Below are 26474 nucleotides of genomic sequence, written 5' to 3'. Positions count from 1 at the left end.
GCTGTCGATAGAAATTTAGCTGAGAAAAGCGCAGTGTTGGCTTGCGTGCTCGGTTCCGTCGGGTGGAAATTGCAATCTTGAAATGTGATCAACATTATAACGGGAACCGTCAACTATTTAGGCCTAGTGTTTTAGAGGCATCGTGCTGATGCGGAGAGATTGGACCACCGATTGCTAGAAATCGCACACATCCCGAAGAGTGAGCAAAAAACGGGCCAGCGACAGAGGTTACCACTCCGGGGGGATCGCATCCGGATTAGGCTCCACCACTGGCCACCATACTGACCTTGATCGAGAAATGCGTGGATCGTGCGAAAGTTGTTGAAAGTGCGGAAAGCATAAAACCAAGGCTTTCCGATACAAAAGGCCAGCGATACGCCCCGCAGCTGTGGACACTCGAGGCGGAAGACGTTAGGTTCGGGTCGCACGGGATAGTTTTTTTTTTTTTTAAATTTCGGCACCATCCCCGGGAGAGCACAGCTTCGTGCAGCACGAGAGACAACGAAACAATCGGAACGCGATAAAAAGACAATCAAGGGTGCTCGCGAACCGCGCACGCGAAAGAAAGTAAACCTTTTTCGGGGACGTCGGGCAGGAGGGAATCGAAGTGAGATTAATGGGCGTGGAGCCGGGTGGAAGGAAGCAGGAGTGAAACATTCGCGACCGAAAGGAAGTAATTAAAGCACGTTTACATTCAGGGCCGCGCGGAAAAAAGGGTGGCCGAAAGTTCGGGAACTTTTTCGGACATCTGAAGTGCGGTTGTGAAATTGCGAAGAAAAAAACGATAGCCCAATAACTAGGACTGAGTTTTCCGGACCGCCGAATTCGGTCACAGTGACGCCGAGTGTGCGCCTCTAGCGCGGGAGTGTAGGGAAGGCGAGGAACTTCCCAGCGGACGTCATCAGCCAGGATAGCTCTATGCGGGGCGGCGCAGAGATTAGTTGATCCATTTTTGGCAACACCGCAACCATCATTAGCATCGTCATTGGCAGCCAAATTGGGATTCGACATGACGGAAATGGAAAGGAAAGCCGCGATAATAGTCGGCTATCAGCTGCGGCTGCTTCTGCTGACCGTGACTTTCGCCACCGCAATACAAATCGACAATCGACTCGTGCAGCCTCAGTATGGTAAGTTTTGTTTGTGTTAGGCTTATATTGTCCATCGATTAGATGAAATTATTACAGATTATGAGTAGTCACTGATTGGTAAAGTGTGATGACCTTTTCATCCTTTTCCAATTTGTATTTATATGTTGATGATTTATTCACATGCATTGAATTACATTGCATGTGAATTCACATGCATTGAAATACATTGGTCCATTTTCAAACTTAATTATACAAAAGCAGGAATTAGAAAGACTACAAATAACTACAAATAATGTTTGTATTAGAAGTACTTAATGTCAAAAATTCCTTTTTCATCTTGGAAAGGTTCCATATTCCGATAAATATTTGAGCTTGTATCATCAACTTGTGTCATCAACTCATACACAACCTTTACCTTGATTGTTATGATGTTGGATTACACATAAATTGCTGTATACCTGTTTCATATACTACAAGATACAATTCAATTAAGAAAATAAAGTTCAGGTAAATAGTTTGACTAGATATAACATGGCTATTAACAAATTGTTAAATTAACAAACGGCCATGTGATTTTGCTTGGAGTAATTGAATTGATTGAGAAACTATAAAATAAAATAAATTAAAGATATAAAATTGTTATCAAATAAAACAGGAAATAAAAATATGTTAGAAAATTTGTTTCTTTGAAAGTGTTCTGCAATTATATTAATATGCAAATCACATCAATATAAGCAAGCACATAATACTTTACGCCTTTAACGTTTAATGTTATATAATACAACATTTTCCAACGAAGGTTTATGTGTTTGTTTTTCTAAAATAACTTAACAGTGTCTTTGCTTCACACCACAAAATCACACTTACTTTAGCATTACTTTTGACTAAGAAATCAGATGTTTCATTTATCAGAGAGAAAAACAAATATTGATACAAAGTATCAACTCTATCATTCTTTCTACATAGAATACAATGTTTGCATTACAACTAGAACGTGTCACTCGGTCACTTTCACTTTTTATTTGCTCCCCAGCATGTTTTGAGTACACTGTCAAGTCGTTCTGTTTCATTAACTCCGGCCGATGCGTACGTTCGCTAATTCCGCGCGTTCCAACCGGTAGCGCCACTAACACGCATGACTAACACTAACACCTCACACCTCACCTGGAACTCCTCTACACACCCCGGGCACGTTGATGCACTTTGTAGCGATCGATCCGAGGAAGGGAGGCCCAAATGCAAACCCTTCTCCCGCCTCGGCCCAGTGTTTGGGTGGTCGAACGTGTGCCATCTTCGTGGTGCACAAACAATAACAAACATCCGGCCGTGGTGGCAAAGGGTGCGGGGAAGGAGGGGTGGTGGTAAGGAAAATGGGAGGCCGCGCACGACGAACGAACAATCGAAATGAGAATTCAATGCGATTGCATAACACTCGCCATCGACGGGCGGTAGCAAACGGGAGGGGTTTGCGTGCTGGGTGTGTTCCCTCTGGAGGGAAAACAGGTTAGGAAAAATTTGCCTACGTAGTTCGGGAAAAAAGGCCTTTCGTTTTCGATGGGTCGTTGCATCTTGGCACGTGGAAATTCTTAGTGCACCTGACATCGTTACCGGTTGTTAACTAAGAGGGTCATCACATGGCAGTCGCATACGAAGGCGTGTGGAAAATGCTACCCTAAACCCACGCAAACCCATCGGTCCTCCCATCCGCGAGAGTGGGCCCAACCCAAAGCGCTGATTGAAGTATTTTAATTGCTCACGCATGCCTTCTACTGCATAATCGATCGTAGATAGCTAATTACGATCATTTCTTTCCTCGTAGAAAATGGCGAAATAATTAATCGCATCCTCTTTTTCTCCTCCTCTATCTCTCTACAGATTGCTTCGAGCGGATAGCGCTCGGCGCGATGCTGCCGTTCGAGAAGACGTTCCGGAACTCGGACACCAACTCGCTGAAGATCTGCGAGACGCTCTGCCTCAACGACAAAGAATGCCAAACGTTCGCTTTTGGGTGGGTGAAATGAAACCACTTGCACGCTCCTACTGTTACCTAACCTCACTCTATGCTTTTTTTTTGCAGCATTTCCGGTCGGGGCAATGGAACATGTCAGCTGTCGGCGAACACGATCGATGCTACCAATTCGCGCCCGGTCGGTACCATCTTCGATCCTGACTTTGATCTGTACGCACGTAAATACAACTGTTTTTTAGATGGACCCACAAACCCGCCACCTCGGCCGGGAGGTATGTATTAAAAGCAGTGTTTTTTGTAAGCATGTTAGTCAGTTTGAGATAGTTATTAGAAGAGCTTTAATGCTACTGTGTTCGGTTTCTCTTGCTAATCGATAGCATTCGGTTATAGGACTATTTTGCATGTTAAAGTTATTAGAAAGAAAAATTGAAAACAAAATAAATATGATCCTAATGTATTTTGACCATTATCTTCTTCGTGTATAAAATTCATTTGAATAGTTTGGAAAATAATTAAAATATAAATCAGCAAGCATCAATAATATCAGTGGTTCTAAGAAACCATCATCTATAAAAGTATGAAGCTATTAAGCAAAGTTGTTTGTTATCTTTTCAATTAAGCATTAATTGTGTTTGTTACTTATTTTAATGTTTCTAAATGTTATGCCTTTTCAAGTAAATTTTCAGAAATAGATATTTGAAGAAGCATCAATACAATCAAACATTCTGTGTCAACAAACAAACAACAAACAATCACATTTGTAAAAGTACACTTTATAACCAGTTTTAATTTAAATGGCACCATTAAATATTACTTGATTATCGGCACAATCACAGGAAAATGATATCTTAGTGGAATGTCTAGTAAACGAAAATTGGTGGTAAATTTCATAAATTGAAAATCCATCTTCTAGAAAGTCGAGTTACATAAAGTCAAGTAGAATGTTTGAGTTGTAAGGTTAAGATCTTCGCCTTTTCGAATTAAATTCATTAATCAATTATTCTTCCATTTTTAGGCCTGGGCATTTTCCCGAATGGTGAGCCGCAGCCTAGTGGTGGACCCCAGAGACAACCTCCTCCACCACCACCGCCACCCCCAACTGGTAGTGCATTTCCTCCGCCGAGCATAATCGAACGACCCGGGCCACCCGTCTTCGGGCCCCCAGTTTCTGCGGGAAGCGTCGACCCTCAGCCGACCTCCAATGGGGGCTTTGTTGATCCCTCAAGACCATCGGGACAATTTGGTGGAACCGTTTCGCCAGTGGGGAGCACCTCACTCGGCACAACCTACGGTCAAACGGAAGAAGAAACCCCACCGGAGACGACGGCTCCAGCGGAGGAGTACTACACCACCAAGGACCACTCGCACCCGGCTCAGAACGGTGGCAGCCCATACCATACTACCAGTACGGCCGCCGGCCCTCAGTACAGTCTAACTACCGGTGAACGGCTGCCTCCGACGCAACCGGCCGGCACGATGCCCGACCGTGAGAATCCCACCAAGTATCCAGTGGATCTGCGTCCTCAGTACGGTTCGCCCAGCGGTCCCGGCACGGGCGGAGGGGGTCCCTCGAAGCCTGGAAACTATCCGTACCACTTCCCCATGCTGTACGAGACGAACTATCCGCTGCCGAACAACAAGAACGGATATCCGGAGATCTACGCGCAGAACGTACCGACGCTGGATAACAACTATCTCCGGCCGGAGTACGGTGGAACGAGCTTTGGACGCCCTTCGGGACCTTCGGGAGCCACACCGGCCATAGGAAGTGGGAACGGTGTGTCAGGATATGGTGGAGTTCAGCGTCCAAGTTCCGCTGGGTCTACTGGATATGGGGGTGGACCGGGAGGTCCCATACAGAGACCTCCGCCATCAGGTCCAAGTGGATACGGAGGACAAGTGGGACGACCGACAGCGGGTAATGGACCCCCGTCGGGGTACGGTGTAGTCCGTCCAGGACCGGCTCCTCCAGTCATACAATCGGGACCATCTGCAGGAGGAGGAGGATATAATGTGCATGAAGACAAACTAGAACTTCATCCAGCGACTCCTTCCAAGCGCCGTGAGTACCCACGATATTTTTGATTTGTTTACTATTTCTATTACAAACATATTACCTCATTCGTTTGCAATGCGATTCAGTATGATTGAACGGAATGATCAACGATTGCACAAGTACGAACTTTTTTTATACTTACTACATTCCTCTACAAATGCCATCGCGCACAGAATAATTAAACACTCTCGTTCTGTTGAGTGAGCAGCAAGCGTTCTGAGGGGCATTCTCCCCCGGCTCGGAAGCTCAGCCGAGCATGGCAACGGGCAAACCACATTAACCGGCCACGTGGTTTACAAACATAACATCGGTCGACAGCACATAAAAACATCCCTCCCTTACTTTGCCATTACTCTTCGTGTTTGAACCATTTGTCGGGCCATTTTGCACCCGGGACCGGATCATGCATCGGTGCACGTCGCATGGCGTTGGTACTATGGCGTGTCTGGGCGCACTCTATCAACGCCACCAGGTGACACCTGACTTGCACTTGAACCGCTGCCGCTGGATGCGCTGATATGACCAATTGACGATTGATGTGCTCGTTCGATCCTCATTTCATACGCTTGATCATACGCGAATGTGAGGTAACGCAACAGACGATCGGAAATTAGGGCATACGGGTGCGAGCAGGTTTAAAACCATTGAACTGATGGATTGCATGTGTAATGGTCGCATTTATTTTACACCGATGATATTCAACCAAAGCAGATGCTTTCCTGATTTGATTTGTTAGAAATAGACTTTTCTGTCAAACATGGATTTGATTTGACAGAGATGATTTCTCATGTCCTCTTGTTCAAGTGACAGGTTTAATTCATATGCTTATTTTAAGTAAATTTTTAAATGATAAAAATATAAAACTTCTCATATATTAGGCAAAATTAGGGTTTTCAAATGATAATCAATAGCCAATAGAACATTTTCGGTTAGTTTGCCTCAACTACTTGAGCAATAAAATTCACACAGGTACCAAGCTTCCGGTTGAAAAAAGTTGTTTACGTTTTGGAAAACGATAACGAAATGAAATACAATTTTTACATACCATTACAATACTCTACGAAACCGAATACATACCAAATATAGTTTCCTTCCAAGCAGGTTCCAGTTTAGTGATCAAATAATTTGAAAATAATATTGGAGCATGAGTTAATTTATTTTATCAAATCATCATCATAATCAATAAGACAAAGCATACCAAGTAAAACTAAGTATAAAATGTTGTTGATCTGAAGAAACACAAAGGCAACTGAAGAGCATTTGAAACATGACCAAAGTAAAATTCCATTGAAAATGGCACACATATTTTCCATCTTCTTTATTAGCTTTTAGATTGGCGTAATTGGATCATTTCAACACTATTTGAAAAAGTTTACGTTACGAAAAATTAACGTATTTCCCTATAATTGATTACTTCGAGGGTTTTGTTTGTAACATCTTACACTCAGTTTAAAATCATTTGAACATTTTGAGTGCAAAATTAAGTTCATAAAATGGTGGTAAAAATAAATAAAGTTACCAATAAGCTGTTAATTTTCAAATCAAAATTTTATACAACTGTAAACAAACAATGCATCACAACTTATGGACAGCGCTATCGCAAACAAACCATGACTAACGTGCCCCCATCTGCATCAACCGGAGCAAGGCCACCGTGTCATCGCTCAGAAGGTGTTAGAACTTCCCGCCCTCCTTTTCCCTCTTTCGAACCCTGCCCAAAACACATCCGTACGGGTGCAGTACGTCCAATAGAACAATTTCATTGCCATTAACCAGCCTAATTGCTCTCCTCCAAGCCCTCAGTTGAACGTGGAAAGACCGGAAGATAGGTGGGTGCTAGCGTGTCAACCCCTGCCGATTGAAGTCAATGCTCATCGGAAGCCAAACTTGAAGAGCCTGGTAGACGTCAGTGGTGTGACATTAGCGGATTCAAAAATTAAACACTATCTAATGTAGTAACTTGAACATAGAAAAGGGACAGGAAAAGCGTTCAACGAATTGTGACACAATTATGAGGGGATCCCTGAGCAAACACTTTCGTTTATGTATGGTCGAGCTTACAACTCGTTTGGGGCTGAGGATGTTTTGGTGTAAATATGACAACGTGACCAATTTGATTTTTGAATTAAGATAGGTCAATATCCGGTAATTGTGTTTACCAAATTTTACTTTGTAATAAATCCTCGATTACTTAGTGCACTTCCAGCTTTAATTGTGCTAGTTGATGCAGTTAAATGTATAATTATCATATTTTTATGCAAAATAGACAAAACCTTAAGTCATAAAAATGCAATGTTACCATACAATCACACAATGTGTTACTCCAAGCCGAGCCAAGAGACGCATTCCCTACACTTTAGCCATTTGATACACATTCATCCCAGTTGGCTCACCGTTTACAAACACGCTGTAGCATGATGAGTTTATGACGCATGGTGGACATAAATTGAAGTTCTTACTGGTGCTGATCACCGTGGCGGGTGGCGCACGATACGAGGCTTTTTCTGTCTCTAGCGCCAAGTGCATGGAAAATCCCGGCATTATGACGGCAGCCTCACTGCAGCGTGATGCCGGTTTTCACTTACGAAACACACTCGAGCGTAAGGGAGCTTTGTGCCCTCGGCTAGAGGTTGGGTCAGTGTGAACCGGAAAATTTACACATTTTCCGTGCGTCAACCGGGCGCTCAACTTGCGCTTCCTGAAGATGGTCCCATCCGCCGAAGGGGTCGGCCAAGCGTTTGAAGATGGATTTTCATTCAACGTCCAACCGAGAGGAGCTGCGCACAGAGCGTGTAATGATCTTTGTTCGGCTGAGTGTCTCCTGTGTTTTTTTTTGTTCTTTCTGTCTTTGGCTAGAAATCGAAGTCCTACAAAGGCTCATTATTTTCAGACCTGTAGAAAATTCCATTAGACGACGTTCGGGTTTCCTTTATCCGCTGGGTAAAGAGGCAACATCGTTTTTACCCATTTTGCGCGAAGGTTCTTCAACTACCCAACTGCCCAAAGACAATGAATCAAAGCCTTAATCTCTACCGTTGGCAGCCTGGACCGGTGGGCAATGATCTGCACATTTCGGTGCAAAAATTCCTCCGCCATATGTCACGATATGTGGCGGCGTTATTTTCCAACCAACCCGCGTCCAACGTTGGGCACCGGTGGGTGGAGTAGAACGCAAACCAGACAGAGACCCACCGCCCAAACAATGGACCTTCACCGAAATAAGGGAAATTAGCATAATTTGGCTTCCTCCCACCGACGAGTACCACCCCGCAAAGCCACAGCCCGCCCGCAATGGGCAGCGCTCAAAAGCATTAACCTTTGCCAGTTCCGATACAGATGGGTATCTTCCTCGATTTTCATTACCACACGAGGGGCGCACGCAACCGAAGTGATGAGTTTTTGAGGGCAGCTCAACAGCCGAGCTCCGCTGGGCAGATGTTTCGCGAGTACTTTGCGGCCAGCGAGAACGACGATAACAAGCCCTTATTTTATGCCGATTTAGAATTGATGATTGATGGTTAGAACAAAACGTCGTAAAACTATTCTTATGAGAAGGAAATCTTCTTCGAGACTCACGAGGCAAATCATTGAGCAGTATGCCAATCTGTTGTACAAAGAAGTTTTTATTGATAAGTTCAAAGTTTATTGTGTTGAGTTTTTGATTTACAAACTTCTTAAAGTTCAGTTTGATAAACTTCACTCTAGTGTCATGGCCATAAATGTTGTTCACTTGCAATCAGGAGAAATAATTCATTCGTTTGCTTTAATTTTTTTGTAACAGTTTTAATCTTCTGGCTTGGCTAAATATAAAAGGCTACCAGTCAAGGTTTAATGATAAAGATAAAAGGCTTGATGAAATTGACAAACACTGTACAAATTAAACACTTGCGGAACAATTGTAAAATTGATTATTAATCTTTAATTTCACCTATTCAAAATCAGATAATTTGTTTTCGTTATTTGTACTCACAACCTAAAATTTTTAATATGTTCTACGTTGCTTGTAAGCTTTAACGAAAACAACAAGTTAAGATTATCAATCTATCTATCTGCTTTTTCTAAGAAAACTACACCTCGTTAGGCAATCAATTACCATCGCATCTCGAACGAGAATCGATCCGTCATGCTGACTGGTACGACCACCGACAAACACCTCACGATGACGTTGTATTAGAAATACATCAAATTTCCGTTACGGTCACATTAACGGGTGCACCCGAGTGTACCACGATTAATTAAATATTCAATGTCTCCGGCGAGCGGTTGGAAAAAAGCGAATTCAAATTTACGGTTAACCGCGCACTACGGATTTTGAAGACCTTCAAATCTCACCAAACGAAGCAAACGCACACGAAGCCTCCCAACGGTTCAAACAAAACAAAATGTATCGTGCAGAGCCCTACCGTCAGGTGCTGAAAATCTAATTAATATACAAAATCATGCATGTGTGGTTGGTTTTTGCTTTTAAGTTTGCCACTTTGTTTCAAACGGTGTCCAAAAATGATGCTGTCTGATTTGGTTTAGTTTTCGTGTTTGAGTGTTTTTCCCGCACTGGTGAGAAAAGCTTGGGACCAACAACAAAGTAAAGCAAAGCCCCAAATGCAGCGATCTAGCATCCTCCCCACCAAGGGGTTTTTTTTTTCATTCAAGGGGTGAACACTTTCCGCTCTGTTCCGAGCTTTCCACCCCTAGCAAATCGAGGCTCATTTCGCATGGGCTCTCCAAATCGCGGCGGGAGAGGAGGTTTTTGCGAGGGCACAAATTGCTTGGCGAAAATCCTAAACTTCAATCTCCACCGTGAAGGTGGTGCCAGTTTCGTGCGGAGCTTTGAGTCGGTCGCATCGAATCTTCTCGCGCCGCGTGTGTGTAAGAAGCTGGATCGAACCCTAAGCCAGCAGGTGGTGAAGTACAGGAACACCGTACGGAGGATTCCATTACGATACTAGCGAACCGAATGTGTGTGCTTCCTATTTTTATGGTGCGTGTTTCGAGACCCAATACAATCTGACCCAGTGGAAAACACATTAGCTAGCAATCCCGCAGTGCGCACAATTGCCTTCGGACGAGGGATTGTTTGCCACAATCGTGATCTGGAACGACCGATAGGGAAAACATTGTAAAATTAAACTGTACATCATCGATCGGGTTGTTTGACCCATCAACCATTCACTGGTACGATCATATTCAGTGTACAGAACGCGTTCAGGCTGCACTCACGATCGTGGTGGCGAACGCAGCGGTGCAGTGTTCTTGCATCAGCATTAGAAATGCAAATGTGTGTCGAAGTGCAGTAAAGTGCAGTAGCTCGAATCGAAGTGGCGAATCTTCCGTTATCGAAAACCAATTAATCTTGCCATTTGTGAAGCCCAACGTGTGAACATGATTGACGTGGCGAAGGTGGTGCTCATCTGCATAAGCTTATCGCTACTGGTTCCGGACTGCACAGCATCGACTATCATCATCGTGGAAGATGCTAAAGGTTGCATATTTAGTATAGTTTTTGATTTTTTAATATTAGTAAAATTGAATTTTACTTCAAGACTACAAGTATATTTCAATAACTGAAGATCATCACTTATTACCACTTCTTCGCTTTCTCATCACTTTCTCAAAACGTTTAATAAACTTTAGTTTTACTTATAAACAATATTTTGTCATTATTTTGATAGTTACTGTATTAATAAAACTCTTTTTATAGAAATTTTATATAAGCCCCTCACATATTTAATCAATTCAAAGTATGACTAAATAGCTAAGCATCAGAGGAGCTGTTAGAAAATCGAGAAAATCAACGGTTCAACGGATTTACGGTTTGTTAGACTTTAAAAGTTATACATTTGCTTAATATCCAAAACTATCTGTAACAGGGCGTTAGAACCTGCGTAAGCAAATGGCCACGCATCTAAAACATAAATTTGTTAGAACCAAAATGCTTTCTTTAAAAAGTAAAATACAAATTACTATCAATTATGTTAAAAAGAGTTTCATTTCAATCAAATTGAAACCAACACCTTATAAAACTTGGAAAACATAAAACTTCATATTTTGAACAGATAAAACATCCTTATCTTATCCCTTACACGCGGAGTTTTTGGAAACACTCGAAACAAATTCAAATTTATTCCTGCCCAACAAATCAAATAAAAATGTGAAATGCTATAAACAAAAACTAAAACATGTTAATATTTGTGCAGAAACATGTTCTAGAATAAAATCAAAGCGAAGTATGAGAAAAAAAACATGTAGAAAACGAGAGAGAAAAATTGTCTTCCCAATGTTATTAGAAACGCACAAATCATTGTGCTTCGCGCATAAATACTCATACGTCACGCTGGGCAACCGTAAAGGGTGTTGAAATCGTCATAAAAGTCGTCATGTAACGGTACCCGTTTTTGCTTGATTGATCTTTTGATTCTTTGCAAATGCGCACCGGCCAATCGTTGTACACGGCAGCAAACACGTCAGTAAAACAGACAAACACCCCAGACCGCTTGGCAGATGCACAAAAACAATCGATCGCGCAAGAACTGCGCCTTAGGAGCCGATGAAAAGGAATCTATGGACAAGAGCCCCAAAATCTCGAGAACGTAGAAGAAAGGGACCGACCACGCAACTGTGGTTCAAGTGGCAGAGTTGACGCTGTAGAGTACAACAACATGAAATTCAATGCTTCCATTGTTACCGGGTGCACTGTGTAGAACCATGCGCTACGAAATCAGCAGCATTGTTGCAGATGCAGTTTCTTCTCGCTAACGTTGCACGAAACCACCCACCAACGGTTCCACGATTGCGACAGGTTTATCATGCAGTAGAATGCACCTACAACCCGCTTTAAACGCTGTCCAATAAATTCTGGCCATTTTGTCCGCCGGTAAGAACACCAAAAACTGCCGCGACGTTAGGTTATACCAACAAAGTTAGTTGAGGGCAACATCAACGGACCGCGACACGACTTGCGAAATGCACATTCGTAGGTGAACACTTCAACACGAACGCAGAGACATGTGCAGCTGGGTGGAATATCTCAGCAACACCATCTTCGCACAAGCCAAAAATGTGTTCAGAACTTTCCGTTTTTATTTGCTAACCCCGCCCAAATCGTAATTCATCATCTTCAGCCCCGGAAAGGAAGTACAGTCACTTCCGGTCAGCACCAGTTGTTCCGTATTTTTGTTCACCACTCCAGGAGGTCATAGGACTAGAGAGTGGTTATGGTTACTCATTTTCCCAGCAAAGCGCAAAGATCGCAAAGGTGGTAGTATCTTGGCGTTGGTTATGCTTTGTGAACACTTTTTTCATAACCGCTGCTCCGATGATCTCATAAAACAATGCGTATTTACAATGACGATGATCTTGGCCATGAATTAGCGGTCCAGGTGAGACCCAAGTCAGATCTGAGCTCAGAGGCGCAAACTAAATCATTCTGTGTTGGTTGTTCAAAACTTTGTAGGACACACAGTAGAGACTTCCGTCGATTTCGCCTTAATGTGATGTTGTTGGTGATAATTATGATGAACATAATGATGATGATGATGATGAAGAAGAAGATGGTGAGCATAATTAATGGGTGTTTCCTTCAATGTATGTCGTAGCATACAGAAGCTTCGCAGGAAACGAGAACAATTTAGTTTACATCTATAAACCAATTAGTTTGAACTATCTTTTCTAATTGATTGTACATGCTTATCTGTCATCAAACAGCGTGCTATCGCCGTGTACTTGCCGGGAAACGTGTTGCCTCACATTGGGTACGGCGAACACTAATCTGCGAACGGGTCGAAGACTGCCAGCGCGAATGTGGTGACGAGCGGCGCTTCTCTTGCGAGGGATTCAACTATCGGTAAGTGAAACAACGTGTGTTTGCTTTATGGATAAGCGCCTGTAAGTGGGAATCTCTATGCGCTTACAGTTTGGATCCGACGGGTCGAGGCCAAGGCGACTGCGAACTTATCGACCAACCCCTGTCGCAGATCGATCTCTACTCAAGCCCGCACCAGCGAGACTCGAACCTTATTCGCGATCCGGACTATGACTACTACGAACGTGATCGCAGTGCGACGTCCAATTGTAGACCGAGTTGCAAGGACTGCATGGTTAAGCCGTTCCGCCCGGCCTTAGAGTTTGTGCGTCCGACCACCTACCGTCCGCATCATCCGGAGAACTACAAACCGTACCCATCCGAGCCGCATCCTTATGAGGAGGATCGGTACAAACCGTCAGTTACGGCGATCGACAAGTACCGTCCACCATTGTACGCTAGGCCAGACTTTGAGCGCTATAGTCCTTCGTCGAGTTACTATCCTCCACCTCCACCACCACTCCCTTCACCCGTTGAATCCTATCGTCCTTCGATCTCGTATAAACCACAGTACGGTAGCGAGATCGATCGCTACGGCACGCTGGATCATGGGTTCTTCAAGGTTCCGTACGATCGACACGAATATCCGAAACCGATCCACCACGAAGAGATCCGGCCGGTCCATCGTCCACGGCATCCGTACGAAGATCGCGACTCTCCGCCGCCACCTTCAGGGCCGCATATTTCGACCGGCCAACAGTACGGCCACAAACCGAACACCTTCATCCCGTACCTGATCGGACAGAACATTCACAAGAACGGCGGTGTCTACGGTGGTTCGTATGGCCCCTCGTTCAACACGGACTCGTACAAGTCGATCTCCGACTATTGGGGACTTCGAAATGAGATCAAACGCTACGACACTCCACCATCGTTCAACTACTTTGAGCTGCGCAACGATCACCACTTCGATGATAACAACGTGTGGAGCTACGGTGGAAGTAAATATGGATACGAAGAGTCATATCCCTCGGCCGTGGTACCATTCGATCGGGATCATCAGCAACACCCGTACGTGGATCACCATCGGGGCAGCTTTGGTCAGCAGTGGATTCGTCGACCGAGTCACGAAGAGTGCTCGGTGAAGTCGAGCGAAGGCTTCCGGCTGCATAAGGGTGTGGTAAAGTACGCCCTCAACACACCGACCGTGGTTGAGTGTGAGCGGATGTGCTATTCCGAGTCGCGATTCCGGTGTCTAACGTTCAGCTATCGCTACTCGGCTGTGTCGCGTGAGAATTGCTTGCTCTGCGATCGACCGTTCAATCTGCTCGATTTCTATGCGGACCTGGAGCCGGACCGGGATTACGATATATACTCGATGAGTGACGACACGAAGACGTGTCATCCGGAGCTGGGACCACCTCGGAGGGACTACAATGCTCGTAAGTTCGCAGTAATTACGAAATAACTTGGTTGGAGATAACATCTATGTTTCTGGAGTGTATTAAAATGTACATGATGTATTCTGAGAAGATTACTATCTGTAAATAATTCTAAACTTCTTAACTGTTAATGAATTAGCGCTCGTAGTAGCGCCGAATACTCATTATTCCTTACAGTTAAACTTCTCCTAAAGGTCCAGTTAAACTCTCCTCCTTCTCCTAACTCCTCCATAGTATATCTATAGTTTGTGACTTCACTGACTACGCATCTCATCCTTTTCAGAATGCTTCATTCGAGTGATCGATTCGGGCCGCTTCTTCAAGTCGATCGTTCGCGACTCACTTACAGTGCGATCCATAGGCGAATGCGAGCTCGAATGCATCAAGGCGACAAAATTCACCTGCCGTGCGTTTACCTACAGCTTCGGACCGAACAGCATCAACGCGGTCATTGACAACTGTCAACTGTCCGACTGGCCAGTGCGGGACATGGACAAGGACCGTCACCTGGTGCCGGATGAGACCTTCGACGTGTTCGAACGCGCCAGCTACGGACAGGGCTGCGAAATTCAACCGATCATCGATGACAAACATCACAAGAAGTGTAGGTCTAGGGTTTGCTGAAACGCAGATGAGGACGCTGTTCGGGTTAGGGTTTAATGGCGGCGATGAATGGTTTCTCGTTTCAGTCTGCTACCTCGGATATGGATCACCGGCAAAGTTGCTCTCTTCGGCGATTAAAAAAGTTACCTCCGTCAACACGGAACTGGATTGCAAAAATGAATGCATACGCTTGAGGGAATCGACCCATTTCAAGTGTCTTTCGTTCAGTTTTAGGTAAATGATTCTTCGAATAGATTTATGCCGTTGTTTTTTAGGGTATTGCCTGTCGATCATTTGGCATGGGGTATCATTAAAATGTGCTTAGCAGATCATCTTCTCCTGCCATCAGGCGAATGTGGTTAGCAATTGGCGTGCCGTAGGATTAACGGATTGTGTGCCAAAAATGTACAACCATCGCATTTAACCCTCTTTCGATCCTGCTTTCAGCTCGCAGGCGTCGACGTACAACTGCGAGATGTCGGATCTGGACCAGAGCGAGCTGAAGCTGGGCGTACATTACGCCCATACGAACGATCGCGACTTTTGGCTGTTCGCCTGGAATCCGTTCGACTACACCTGCCGCGATAAGATCACCACCATTAGCAGCGGCAGCACCACCCGGATGAACCACGATCGCCGAATAGACATCTTCCGTGAACCGGGTAATGGCAGCCGCGCCGGTCGTACCGGTGCACTCAATGGCACCGACAACATCACCACCAACACCACCACCTCCACCACCATCACCACTACTTCCACTACCAACAACATCAACAGCAACAGCAACAACAAGAACAAAACCATCACCACGATCACTACCACTGCAAATCGCCCCGTTAGCACTTCCATCACTAATTCTTCCGACTCGAGCTTTCTCATTTTGCTTGCGAACTCTGGCAACGGTACCGGCGGGGTGAAGGATCGAGAGGTAGTCGATGGACCTCGCGGCCTGAGAGGTCGTAATTTGGCGCAAAGTAGAGCCGCCAGTAGTGCCCGAACTCCGAAGCTTCCTTAGGCATGTTTGGAATCATAAAGCTTCTCGCTAGTACTAGCAGATCATCAAAAAAGGCACACATCTAGAAAATGATGATAGAGTTAGGAGTATCATCATGCACGATTTACTAGGATCTAAGGACGACAAGATTGACTACATCGGACCGCCGAAAATATGATCGCTTATGTTAGTCGGCTTCATTAGATGCATTTGTAACGTACCTCCAGTAACCTTCTATTTGCTTTATCCTTTATCATCGCGTTCATATCATGCTATTGATGGACCTTTTTAATCAGTATCGCCACCACTTTCCATTGCTTAGTTTGTGCGTGTGTGCCTGACTACTCACCATTCTACCGTAGCTAACAGCAGAAGCAGCAGATCATACTCACCTTACCAAAAAAAAAAAACACTCAATCACCAACGATCAACCCACGAAACATCCCCCCGTGTATTCCATAACCGTTCGTTACACTTACTCTCTGTTACATATCGTTGCTACTCGAACTCAAGGTGATGGAAGTTGGCGTCAGTATACCGTCTCGGGAAAACCCTGCCGCCTCGGTACCAAGTGCGAGCGGAACAAGATCACAGGGTTTTACTCCTGTGAGATAGAGGGTGGTGAGATTGGTTCATGGGATTATTGCTGTAAGGCCGAGCACCCTTGCGGCTACTCGCAAGGGTTCGACTATCCATGGTAAGGACCGTACGACCTTTGTCGGACATTTAGTGACTAAATGTTTAGTAAGTAAGCGAACAAGCGAAGGAAGGCGATAAACCGATCATTCCGGCACCCGCCGTGAAGATGTATGTTTTATGTTTTTTGGTTTTCCATTATATGTCCTTAAAAAGAAGCAAAACTTTCATTGTTTTTGAACCTACAATTTGTAACCGTACCATGTACAATCCTTGTACTCCTCCGTCTTGTGCACCGCTCTCGCGAACCGAGATCCACCGATCGCAGCACCAGCTTGATTAAATCTCTACCATCCGCTCGCGTGCTTTCCACAGGTGCTACGTGGGTGATGCCCCAGATCAGTGGCGCAAGTGCAGCGATAAGTACTTCCCCAAGAAACAGCACGATTCGCGTTATCAAAACAAGAATAAAAAGGGTGAAATCTATCAGCCACCACCAAAGCCGGGAGGACTGAGGCACCTGGACGATGTGACCGCACCGGCTGAGCTCTGGCCCGTCACCTACCTGTACGAGAAGGGTCCACCGAATGCGACCGAGATCAGCAGCAACGTGATCGACTGCAAGAAGGATAAGTGTTAGCCAAGAGAACGCGAACACGTGGTACCACGTGTGAACCTGAATTATCGAACGAATCATACTCAAAGGAAGCTGCCCAAACGGTTGGTCCATCTGGCGTTTGACACTCTTCGTTTTCTTTAACGTATGACAAAACAACAGGCCGCGCTAAGCACAGGATACAGCATTGAAGAAAAATAAGTTAACAAAATCGTAGGAGATAAAAATAAGCGGGAGCAAATGCTCTTCAGGCGTATAGCATAAGTTAAGAAGATGACAAATTTCCAACTTCAGTGGGGACAGTAGGAGATCAAACTACCTGCATACAAACCTTCTAGGCTAGCCGTAGACCTTAGAGATTAACAACATGCATCATTTGCTTGCCTAGTGCTGCTGCTGCTAAGTGCAAAACTTGCCACTTTCTTTACACAATCCGATCTACACGGGAAAATAGACCGTACAAGCGCAGTTTCAAACAGTTTCAGCGCACCCCCGCTCGCCGGTTGTCTGCTAAACTGTGATAAAGAAAGCAGGTGACAACAAGCACGGGAAACGGCGGCGGCCCTTTTTCTCTTCGTGTTTTTCAAGTATTTATTTGAACGCTTAAACTGTAAAGTGGAAAAGAATTTAAGTATATTTCTATAATAAAAATTAGTCGACAGTTCGTACAGCAAAGCTTTGGGAATAGTTATTTATTGAGCGAATCTGAGTCTCAGTAAAGGTAACGCATTTTATGAATCGCTAAATTTTGTTTTATTTCTAAAATTATATTCCTATGCAGCGTCTTTCGGCCACACAATAATGTAAAACAACCAGAAAGAAACAAACGATTTACGAACCATTTTTTTCGAAACACTGGACGGCTTATCCTAGTAAATTGACATACAGGGTCCGCAGCCATACAATGGCAGGCCCCAACCGGTACAGGGATTCATGAACGTGCTAGGGGGATTGCCTGTACCGGTAGAGGGATATCCGCGGGCATATAATTGCAAACCGCGGTGGCTGAGGGGAATCAAGCTGGCGTATTGTTGCGATTGTCAACCGGTCGCAAAATAGTAGGTATCTGGCAACCGTGCATGAGCGGTGCTGTGCACCGCACACTCAAATGTATCGCATGAGTAACCGTTAGATTTCAAGTAAAAACGACGAAAAACTACGTTCAAATGAAATTTCGTATTTAGTATTTACGGAAAAAATATTATATCAAAAACTAAATTTGATATTTCCTTTCAACGTGTTCGATTAGTTGTTTAGCACGCCATCTAACGGTCATTTGTGCGACACATTTGAATCATGCACGGTTGCCAGATACCTACTATTTTGCGACCGGTTGACAATCGCAACAATACGCCAGCTTGATTCCCCTCAGCCACCGCGGTTTGCAATTATATGCCCGCGGATATCCCTCTACCGGTACAGGCAATCCCCCTAGCACGTTCATGAATCCCTGTACCGGTTGGGGCCTGCCATTGTATGACTGCGGACCCTGTATTATCTTGATCGAAGTATCTCATTACAGGGTCCGCAGTCATACAATGGCAGGCCCCAACCGGTACAGGGATTCATGAACGTGCTAGGGGGATTGCCTGTACCGGTAGAGGGATATCCGCGGGCATATAATTGCAAACCGCGGTGGCTGAGGGGAATCAAGCTGGCGTATTGTTGCGATTGTCAACCGGTCGCAAAATAGTAGGTATCTGGCAACCGTGCATGATTCAAATGTGTCGCACAAATGACCGTTAGATGGCGTGCTAAACAACTAATCGAACACGTTGAAAGGAAATATCAAATTTAGTTTTTGATATAATATTTTTTCCGTAAATACTAAATACGAAATTTCATTTGAACGTAGTTTTTCGTCGTTTTTACTTGAAATCTAACGGTTACTCATGCGATACATTTGAGTGTGCGGTGCACAGCACCGCTCATGCACGGTTGCCAGATACCTACTATTTTGCGACCGGTTGACAATCGCAACAATACGCCAGCTTGATTCCCCTCAGCCACCGCGGTTTGCAATTATATGCCCGCGGATATCCCTCTACCGGTACAGGCAATCCCCCTAGCACGTTCATGAATCCCTGTACCGGTTGGGGCCTGCCATTGTATGGCTGCGGACCCTGTAATGCTTCAGACTATTTTTTTGGCCTTGCGCATGCATTAAACTAAAATAAACGCAACAAGGCTACACCAGAACACTATTAATGTATATTAAAAAATATGTAAGTATATTATTTCAACAACTTTTTACTTCCTTCTCTTCCATTATATTGCATCAACACGAAAAGGTTTATTCTCTCATATTGTCTTTGGTCGCGGCTTACATTTATCTTACTAAACATCGTCAATCCGCATAAGAACAGTTTTCTTGTACGGTAAGGTTTGTTGTAAATACCGACGTTTTCATTTGTTTCTGTTTGTATCAAATGTATAAACTGTTTTTCCTTGAAGCCTTCATCCAAGTTAGACAATAAATTCGGTATTAGGTATTCTGTCCTAAAACATAGATAATTTTCAAACCAATTGCCAGTTTAACCCCTAGACACTTTGTTCGGTTGCAAGGGTACGATTCCTAGCAGAGGCTGAAACCTCCCCTGTAAAGAAGTGTAGCCAGGCAGAATGGCCTTAACGACTTAACCTCTATGAACCTTCGAAACTTAAGTAAAGTAGAGGAAAAATGGTAACCGAAATGGTTTTCGCTTGATTAGAACTAATGAAAGAGTGTGCACGATAATCTTTTGATTTTGAATGTTTTAAAAATATCACCCGTTTGCAAGTTTGAATTGATCGGTTGTTAGAGAAATTTGATACCATCTTCCCCGAAAACAGAGCGACTGTTGGCTATTCCAGGGCCAATGGGAAGATCCCTATCGTATCGTCCTCGCGGTTTGGGTTGCTCCTTCAGCTCGACGTCTCGTAGCCTTCTATATTTGATTTTTTTGGTTTTGCTCCGACTGGAGGATGGTGCCGGTTGAGGTTTTGGTTCCTTTTTCCGCACGGGAGCTTGCGGGCACCTATGAAGCTCGGTGATGGTAGAAAACTGTAAAGCTAGTGGGAGATTCGGATCGTAGGGCTCCACCGGTTTAGGCAAATTACTTTCGTCCGGCGAGTTTCGCTGATGATGAAACAGATCTCCGTTAAGAATGACGGGCACGTTACCATCGATATGTATATCGTCGCCGTCCAAAATCGTACGCCGTGTAGTGGCACTGCTCAGTGCACCATCTGCACCGCTGATTCCCATCGCTCGAATACCGGCTGTGATTTCAGATGGGTCATTGCGCGCAAGTATCTCATCCGTCGTTGCTAGGTGGCCGATCGGGAAGGCGTGCGGCTGCAGGCGGTTCAGTTGAGCGGCGAGACGAATTTCTGCCATCCCATCCTGGGCATTCTGGCGTATGATACCGCGACCTCTACCACCTACCCGGGTCGTTCGGCGCATGTTTTCATACGAACTGACGAAATCCGCAGCATTCATCGTGTAGCCGCCCATCTGGTTGATGATGCCGTTCAACTCTTCGGATGCCTCACTATTGTCCAGCATGATGAAATTGGGTCAACGAAACCGTCTAGCTGGCAAATTGGGAAGCTCTGCAAAGGTTTTCGAACAAAAAGCTGTAGTATGATTGCACTTATCGATGGAACAAAATACAGGCTCAAAGTTCTACTAAATTTTACCTGGATAGTCAAGGCCTTGAACTTATTTCGACTAATATTTCCGATATTGAAAATCAAAACACAAACGCAAAACTAAATGACGACATTAAAACGTAAAGAGGAAATCAAAGTGGCATGTACAAGAGAAGGTTAGTTACGAACGTATTGACGTTTCCATGCAAACACGATTGCTATAGCCGAAGGTTTTCTAAATTTGTTTCTCATATTGAGTGTACTTTAGTAGGATTGATGTAATGCTCTAAAACTAGTAAAATATTATTCAACAAGACTTTGGATGAAATTAATCAATAGATAATGCAAGGTTTAATTGGTAATTTTGATGTTGACTACCGTATACAAACGTCAAATGATGTAAGCTACCCCACCTTTGAACCACTTAAGTTAGATTGCGTGGGTTTCGTTTGGCATAAGTTTGTGTTTCCTTTTTTTCTTTCATTTGTTTACCAAATACGTCCAGGTTTGGTTTAATTTTACCACAATGTGCAATAAGTTAGTGTTATTTGTTAACTAGAAAGTCCGGAATGTCGTCGAGTGTTATGTCCCGGCTACTCGTGCTTTCATCCGTCGGAATAGGTGGCTATCTGACCGGATCGTACCTCGAGCGCCGGAAAACCGTGCCCACCAGCGATTATGTAAACACCGGCACACTGGGGGACTTTTGTCCCAAACCCGCGTTACCGATTTTTGGAACCGTTTCAGCGGCTTCCATCATTCCCGCCTCTAGTCAACCACCAGCCACGGTCAATGTTAGCCGTGTGGGGCAAATAATGAAGTACGGTTTCCCCGGGTTGGACAACGTACGATCCTTTGACGATTATGTGCTCTCGTACGACCGAAGGACACGCGTGGCGCATTGGGTATTTGAGCACATGACGCCGGACACGGTTAAACACAATGACGCTGTCGATCGTGCCAAGTGCGATTTTAAGCCGGACGAAAGTGTCCATCCGTTCTTTCGCTCGCTCAACAGCGACTACAAAGGGTCCGGGTTCGATCGGGGTCACATGGCAGCCGCTGGCAACCACCGGACGGAACAGAAACACTGTGACCAAACGTTCTTCCTTACGAATATGGCTCCACAGGTAATGGACACACCTTCAGTAATGTACAATACCATAATTTCTGTCCTCCATTCCCCACAGGTTGGCGTTGGATTCAATCGCGACAAATGGAATCACCTCGAACGGTACGTGAGAAAACTTACGAAAGAATACCCCAACGTTTACTGCTGCACGGGGCCACTCTATCTGCCACGTAAAGAGGACGATGGCAAACTGTACGTTAAATATCAAGTAATCGGAGCGAATAATGTTGCGGTTCCGACGCATTTTTACAAAGTTATTGTAATGGAAATGAGCGACGGACGGCTTGAAATGGAATCATACGTACTGCCAAACCAAAAAATCGACGATAAGACACCGCTGACGATGTTCCAAGTACCACCGGAAACGGTAGAACGAGCCGCGGGGTTGCTGTTTTTCGATAAAATAGCCCGAAATAAGTTGACGAAAATCAATGGGAAAAAAGTATGAATCTAGTTGACTGGTAATAAAATCTAAAGTGTAGAAAATAATTTTATGGTGTCCTATCCTCGTTTATTTTAGAATTATATTTCTGCTTTCGTAATGAAACTGTTTCATTAAATGCAATTTGAATCTGTTTTGTTGTGAAACAAAGAACAGCTGATCTGGTGGTGGTGTAAGACCTGGTGCGGTGTAAATCGTGGTGGCGTAATTCGTTTGACAGCGTCGCTCTGTTTTTGTTTACAATAGTGCAGTATTGCATTTTCATGAAAATCGGTGACTCGCGCGCTAGTGAAAGTGATTTCGCGTTTCGTGACGGTGAAAGTGATCGTAAATACTTGCTCCCCTATCCTGCGCCATGATGAACGAAGAAGTGGACGATGCAGAATTCTTCCAGCAAGATTTCACCACTGCCTCCGACTGGGAGCTGTTTAATGCCCGTCTGGAGGAAATATTTCACGAATGGAAGCTTTCCTACGGGCAGGGATCGTTCCGGAAGCTGGGCGACCACGAACTAGCCACATGCAAGTGGAATGTGGCCCGAGAAACGATCAAGTTCTCCGATGTTGAGCTCCACGTGGCCCACTACAAGGCTTATCTAGAGACGGCAGAGGAACACGGGCTCATTACGAGCGGAGCATCCACGTCGTCCGGATGTCAAACGTTCGTGGATCTACTGTCGACCGAAAACGATTACTGCGTTGTACTGGGAGGCAGGCAGGAGGACGATGATAAGCTGCACCCGCTGGCGCAGTGGTACGGGCTGCGGGAGTTTGTGATCGTGTCGCCGGTGAAGAAATCGATCACGAACGAAAGCCAGATCCGGATCCTGATGAGCTCGGTGCACATTGCCGTCGCGGAGAGCAGCTGCGACGTGCCGGTGTTTGTGCAGGTGATGGACAAGGTGCAGAACGTGTTCCTGGGGGTTTGTGAGTCCGGCGCGGTGCGCCTTTCGTTCGACATCGTGCACCTGCACGTAACGCCACCGACGTGCAAGTACCTTTCCGGGCTGCTGGAAGTGTTCAAGGGGAAGATCGGAGTGCAGTACGTCGATCCGGTGGTAGTGTCGGTACGCTTTACCTACTCCCTGTCGCGCTTCATATCGGGCGGTTTTGCAAGCGACAAGTCCATTCCCTTCTCCGATGGAGGGTCCGAGGACACACCAGGGGGCCGGTGGAACGTATCGCTTCCGTTCGGTGTGTCGGTTGATCCGGTGGCGGAACTGCTCGTACACTGCACTTGGCCCCAGGTAGCGGACAACGTGGTCGTCGATTCGCAGACCTACTCCGACTTCGATCCGCTGACGGCCCCACTCTGGAGCGTTCGGGTACAATTCGAGGACACACCAGTGTGCTTCATGGCCGATTGCATCCAAGAATTCCTGCAGATCGTCAACTCACGCCGCGCCCTGACGGAGTACTTCAGCGAGCTTGCATTCGGTGCCACGCAAAACCTCGACGACCGTGGACCGAACCCATTGGACTTGCTGACGGAATCGAAAATTCCCAGCCTTTCCTCCGTCCTGCCGACGATCGGCGGATCGGCTAAAAAGCAACCCAAACTCGAGGGCCCCCTGAACGACGAACAGCTCAAGGACATGCTCTACTATCTGTTTCCCGATGCGCAGCAAGATCCGCACTGGCCGTACCAACCTCCCACCGGGTCGGTCGAGTTTGACCCGCTGAAGATTAAATCGGCCAACCCGGACTCACTCGTGCATCGGTTGACCACCCTGCTCGCCCTGTGCAACGCATTCTTCGGCGGAAAGCGAGCGGTCGCCCAGCTGTGGGCAGAGTTCGCCCAAGAGATGCGCTACCGTGTGGAGCGATGCATTCCGATTCCGGGGTATGTACAAACAAATGACAAAAAAACACCTCCATTTTCAGTTACAAATTTATTTTCCACCACTATGTTTTGTTTTGTGTTTATTATCGGTTTAATTATTGTTATATACAGCTGTATTTAATGCGTTGCCCTCGTTAGTGGAGCTTGGAATTCGTAGCGCTTGTTTTTTTATTTGTTTTAGCGTGTTGCGTATATAAATATTCTACTTGCTACACTTTGCTAATCTAACTTTTCGGCCCATCCTCACGCACACAAACACACACACTCCTCTACACGTACACCGAAGCGTTGTTCCCGTCTGTCTACATCCGACTCATTGCACTTGGTTTCCCGCACGATGGGACACTTACAATATAATCGATAACCTTCGCCTACTAATATTCTCGTTTATATGTTCGTTTTTTTTACTTGTTTTGTTTTATAGCCCTTTTGGAATTGTTCCATCTTTACATTCATCCGATTGCCATCCCGCCTAACCGCGCTATGCTTTGTCCACCAAAGCATGTTTCCCCACTTCTATCCTACTCTTACTCTTTCGTCACTAGGCGGCGTTCTACGGAGGAAACGTTAGATTAGTTCATGCACTTAGAGCTAGCAAAGGGAAACGGGCTTACCGTGTTACTTTATCTTCCCGTTCTCGCGTTATCTCCTCTTCCGGTTCTTCTGTTAACTTTCAACTGTGTTTCGTTCCCGTTATCATGTAATGTCAAGTTTTCGTATGAAGTCGACCCGTCGAATGGGTGGTGTTCTTTTTTGTGTTTTTTTTCTTCTGTCTTTTGCCAAGATCCTCCGCTCTTCGAGTTCTCAAACTTATCCCAACGACTTTGCGGTTTCTGTTTGGTCGTCGGACTCTCGGGGGTAAAAAAATATGGATAAGGAGGGACACATGGGGACATAGTGTGGGAAAATGGTGTTTCGTTTCGAGTCGCAAACATTCGCTATCAACCACAAGGAAAACCTGACATTAGTTTCCAACGGAGAAATGGAGAAAAAGAAAAAAAAACGATACAAACTAGCATTCAACTATGCGTTTATGCCTACCGACCTTGATGTCAACAACTACATTTGCAACACTTTGTTTTCGCTTGCAGAAATTCTGGTTTAACATCACTACATCAATTGACCGTCGTGTTTACGCTCTAGTGTGTAATATACGCATATTTAGATAGATTTTTAATGACTAACTAACGCACAAACCGAGGCACCTGGGTGCCGATTTGCGTTAGATTAAGGCTAAACACTTGCACCACGATCCACGTTACTCATATGAGCGCGATCGTGGGTTCACACTTTTGCTTGCGGTAACCCACGCTTATTACAATGATGAGTATTTTTTCAGTGGTTTTCTTGAGTTTACGTACAAAAATACATCTCAACCTGCTCGCCATTCCGCACTAATGCACTTCCCATTACAAACTATCCCATCGCCTTAGTGATATTGGTCTATCAAACGCTTGCGCTTCACACAAGTACGCGTTCGCGCGATCGTGTTCGATCTTCTACGTTTCTAGCCCTTATTCCGCCAAAACCCAAAACCATCGATTTCCTATCCGATATTCTCTATAATTATTTATATTTTGCTATCATATTTGGTGTCCAGTTGAATTAGAGTGATGAAGGTGTTGCAACTTTTTGGGAGGATTTTCTTTTTTTTTTGTTGTTGTTTCGCTATCTCCCGCAACGCTTTCCTTCACGTGCGAACGCACGTGCTCCTGAAACCTTGCAATGAATTTTAATCTAACCGAATGTTCATTCTCCCATTCCCGAAACCCTTATTTCCGTTCGTCTTAATGCGGAAAAGTACCCAAAACAAAATTATCCTAAAAAATCGACTCTATGTGGAAAATTATTCTGCTTTTTGTCTACTATTTTAAACATCAACAAGTATGACGAACACGTACATAAACACACATACATACACACATACATCGACGAATAAGTTAACCAGTGTTGTTAACATTAGGTTTCGTTATGTTTTTTTTTATGCCTCCCCCTTTCCAAAAAGCATACCATTTGCATAATGTATCTACAAATTTGTTGTGTTTAAATGTGTTTCGTTCCCTAATTTTAGACCTTTTTATTAATTGATGTTTGTTTGAATTTTGCTTTTACTTGCTCAGCTGGGCTTTGTTTCCACAAGCTTGCCACAACACTTATTGCATTTGCAGAAAATGTAAAGAAGATTCCAAATTTATGTTCACACATGGTATACTCTACTTA

General features: G+C 44.8%; 4 protein-coding genes across 4 annotated transcripts; 3 read left to right on the top strand and 1 right to left on the bottom strand.

Moving 5' to 3' along the window:
- Window positions 1-1009: 1009 nt before the first annotated feature.
- On the top strand, window positions 1010-17229 carry LOC131281162 (uncharacterized). The gene is made up of 11 exons (XM_058310422.1): window positions 1010-1130; window positions 2967-3099; window positions 3169-3332; window positions 4076-5122; window positions 12818-12956; window positions 13026-14356; window positions 14640-14960; window positions 15046-15193; window positions 15407-15621; window positions 16467-16650; window positions 16965-17229. Exons 1-11 carry the CDS (start codon window positions 1010-1012, stop codon window positions 17227-17229), a joined length of 4068 nt encoding a protein of 1355 aa, XP_058166405.1.
- Window positions 17230-20002: 2773 nt separating this feature from the next.
- Window positions 20003-20796, bottom strand: LOC131293271 (uncharacterized). The gene has a single exon (XM_058321352.1). It carries the CDS (start codon window positions 20750-20752, stop codon window positions 20003-20005), a length of 750 nt encoding a protein of 249 aa, XP_058177335.1. The 5' UTR covers window positions 20753-20796.
- A 611-nt stretch (window positions 20797-21407) lies between these two features.
- Window positions 21408-22418, top strand: LOC131288204 (endonuclease G, mitochondrial). Its single transcript, XM_058317322.1, has 2 exons — window positions 21408-21968; window positions 22029-22418. Exons 1-2 carry the CDS (start codon window positions 21408-21410, stop codon window positions 22416-22418), a joined length of 951 nt encoding a protein of 316 aa, XP_058173305.1.
- A 349-nt stretch (window positions 22419-22767) lies between these two features.
- LOC131293270 (rab3 GTPase-activating protein catalytic subunit) lies at window positions 22768-24830 on the top strand. Its single transcript, XM_058321351.1, has 2 exons — window positions 22768-24254; window positions 24800-24830. The coding sequence occupies exons 1-2, from the start codon at window positions 22768-22770 to the stop codon at window positions 24828-24830; spliced, it is 1518 nt and encodes a 505-aa protein (XP_058177334.1).
- Window positions 24831-26474: the final 1644 nt, after the last annotated feature.

This window comes from Anopheles ziemanni, chromosome 2 (assembly GCF_943734765.1).
Source record: "Anopheles ziemanni chromosome 2, idAnoZiCoDA_A2_x.2, whole genome shotgun sequence".
NCBI classification, from domain to species: Eukaryota; Metazoa; Arthropoda; class Insecta; order Diptera; family Culicidae; genus Anopheles; species Anopheles ziemanni.
This window is presented reverse-complemented; position numbering and strand designations above follow the sequence as displayed.

Bases quoted from the DNA above. Each gene is read 5' to 3' on its own strand.
- LOC131293271 (XM_058321352.1), bottom strand. From the start codon at position 20,752: ATGCTGGACAATAGTGAGGCATCCGAAGAGTTGAACGGCATCATCAAC.
- LOC131293270 (XM_058321351.1), top strand. From the start codon at position 22,768: ATGATGAACGAAGAAGTGGACGATGCAGAATTCTTCCAGCAAGATTTC. The intron at 24,255-24,799 runs GTATGTACAAAC...TTTCGTCACTAG, and splicing joins CGATGCATTCCGATTCCGGG to GCGGCGTTCTACGGAGGAAA.
- LOC131281162 (XM_058310422.1), top strand. From the start codon at position 1,010: ATGACGGAAATGGAAAGGAAAGCCGCGATAATAGTCGGCTATCAGCTG. The intron at 1,131-2,966 runs GTAAGTTTTGTT...ATCTCTCTACAG, and splicing joins ACTCGTGCAGCCTCAGTATG to ATTGCTTCGAGCGGATAGCG. The intron at 14,357-14,639 runs GTAAGTTCGCAG...CATCCTTTTCAG, and splicing joins TCGGAGGGACTACAATGCTC to AATGCTTCATTCGAGTGATC.
- LOC131288204 (XM_058317322.1), top strand. From the start codon at position 21,408: ATGTCGTCGAGTGTTATGTCCCGGCTACTCGTGCTTTCATCCGTCGGA. The intron at 21,969-22,028 runs GTAATGGACACA...CATTCCCCACAG, and splicing joins TTACGAATATGGCTCCACAG to GTTGGCGTTGGATTCAATCG.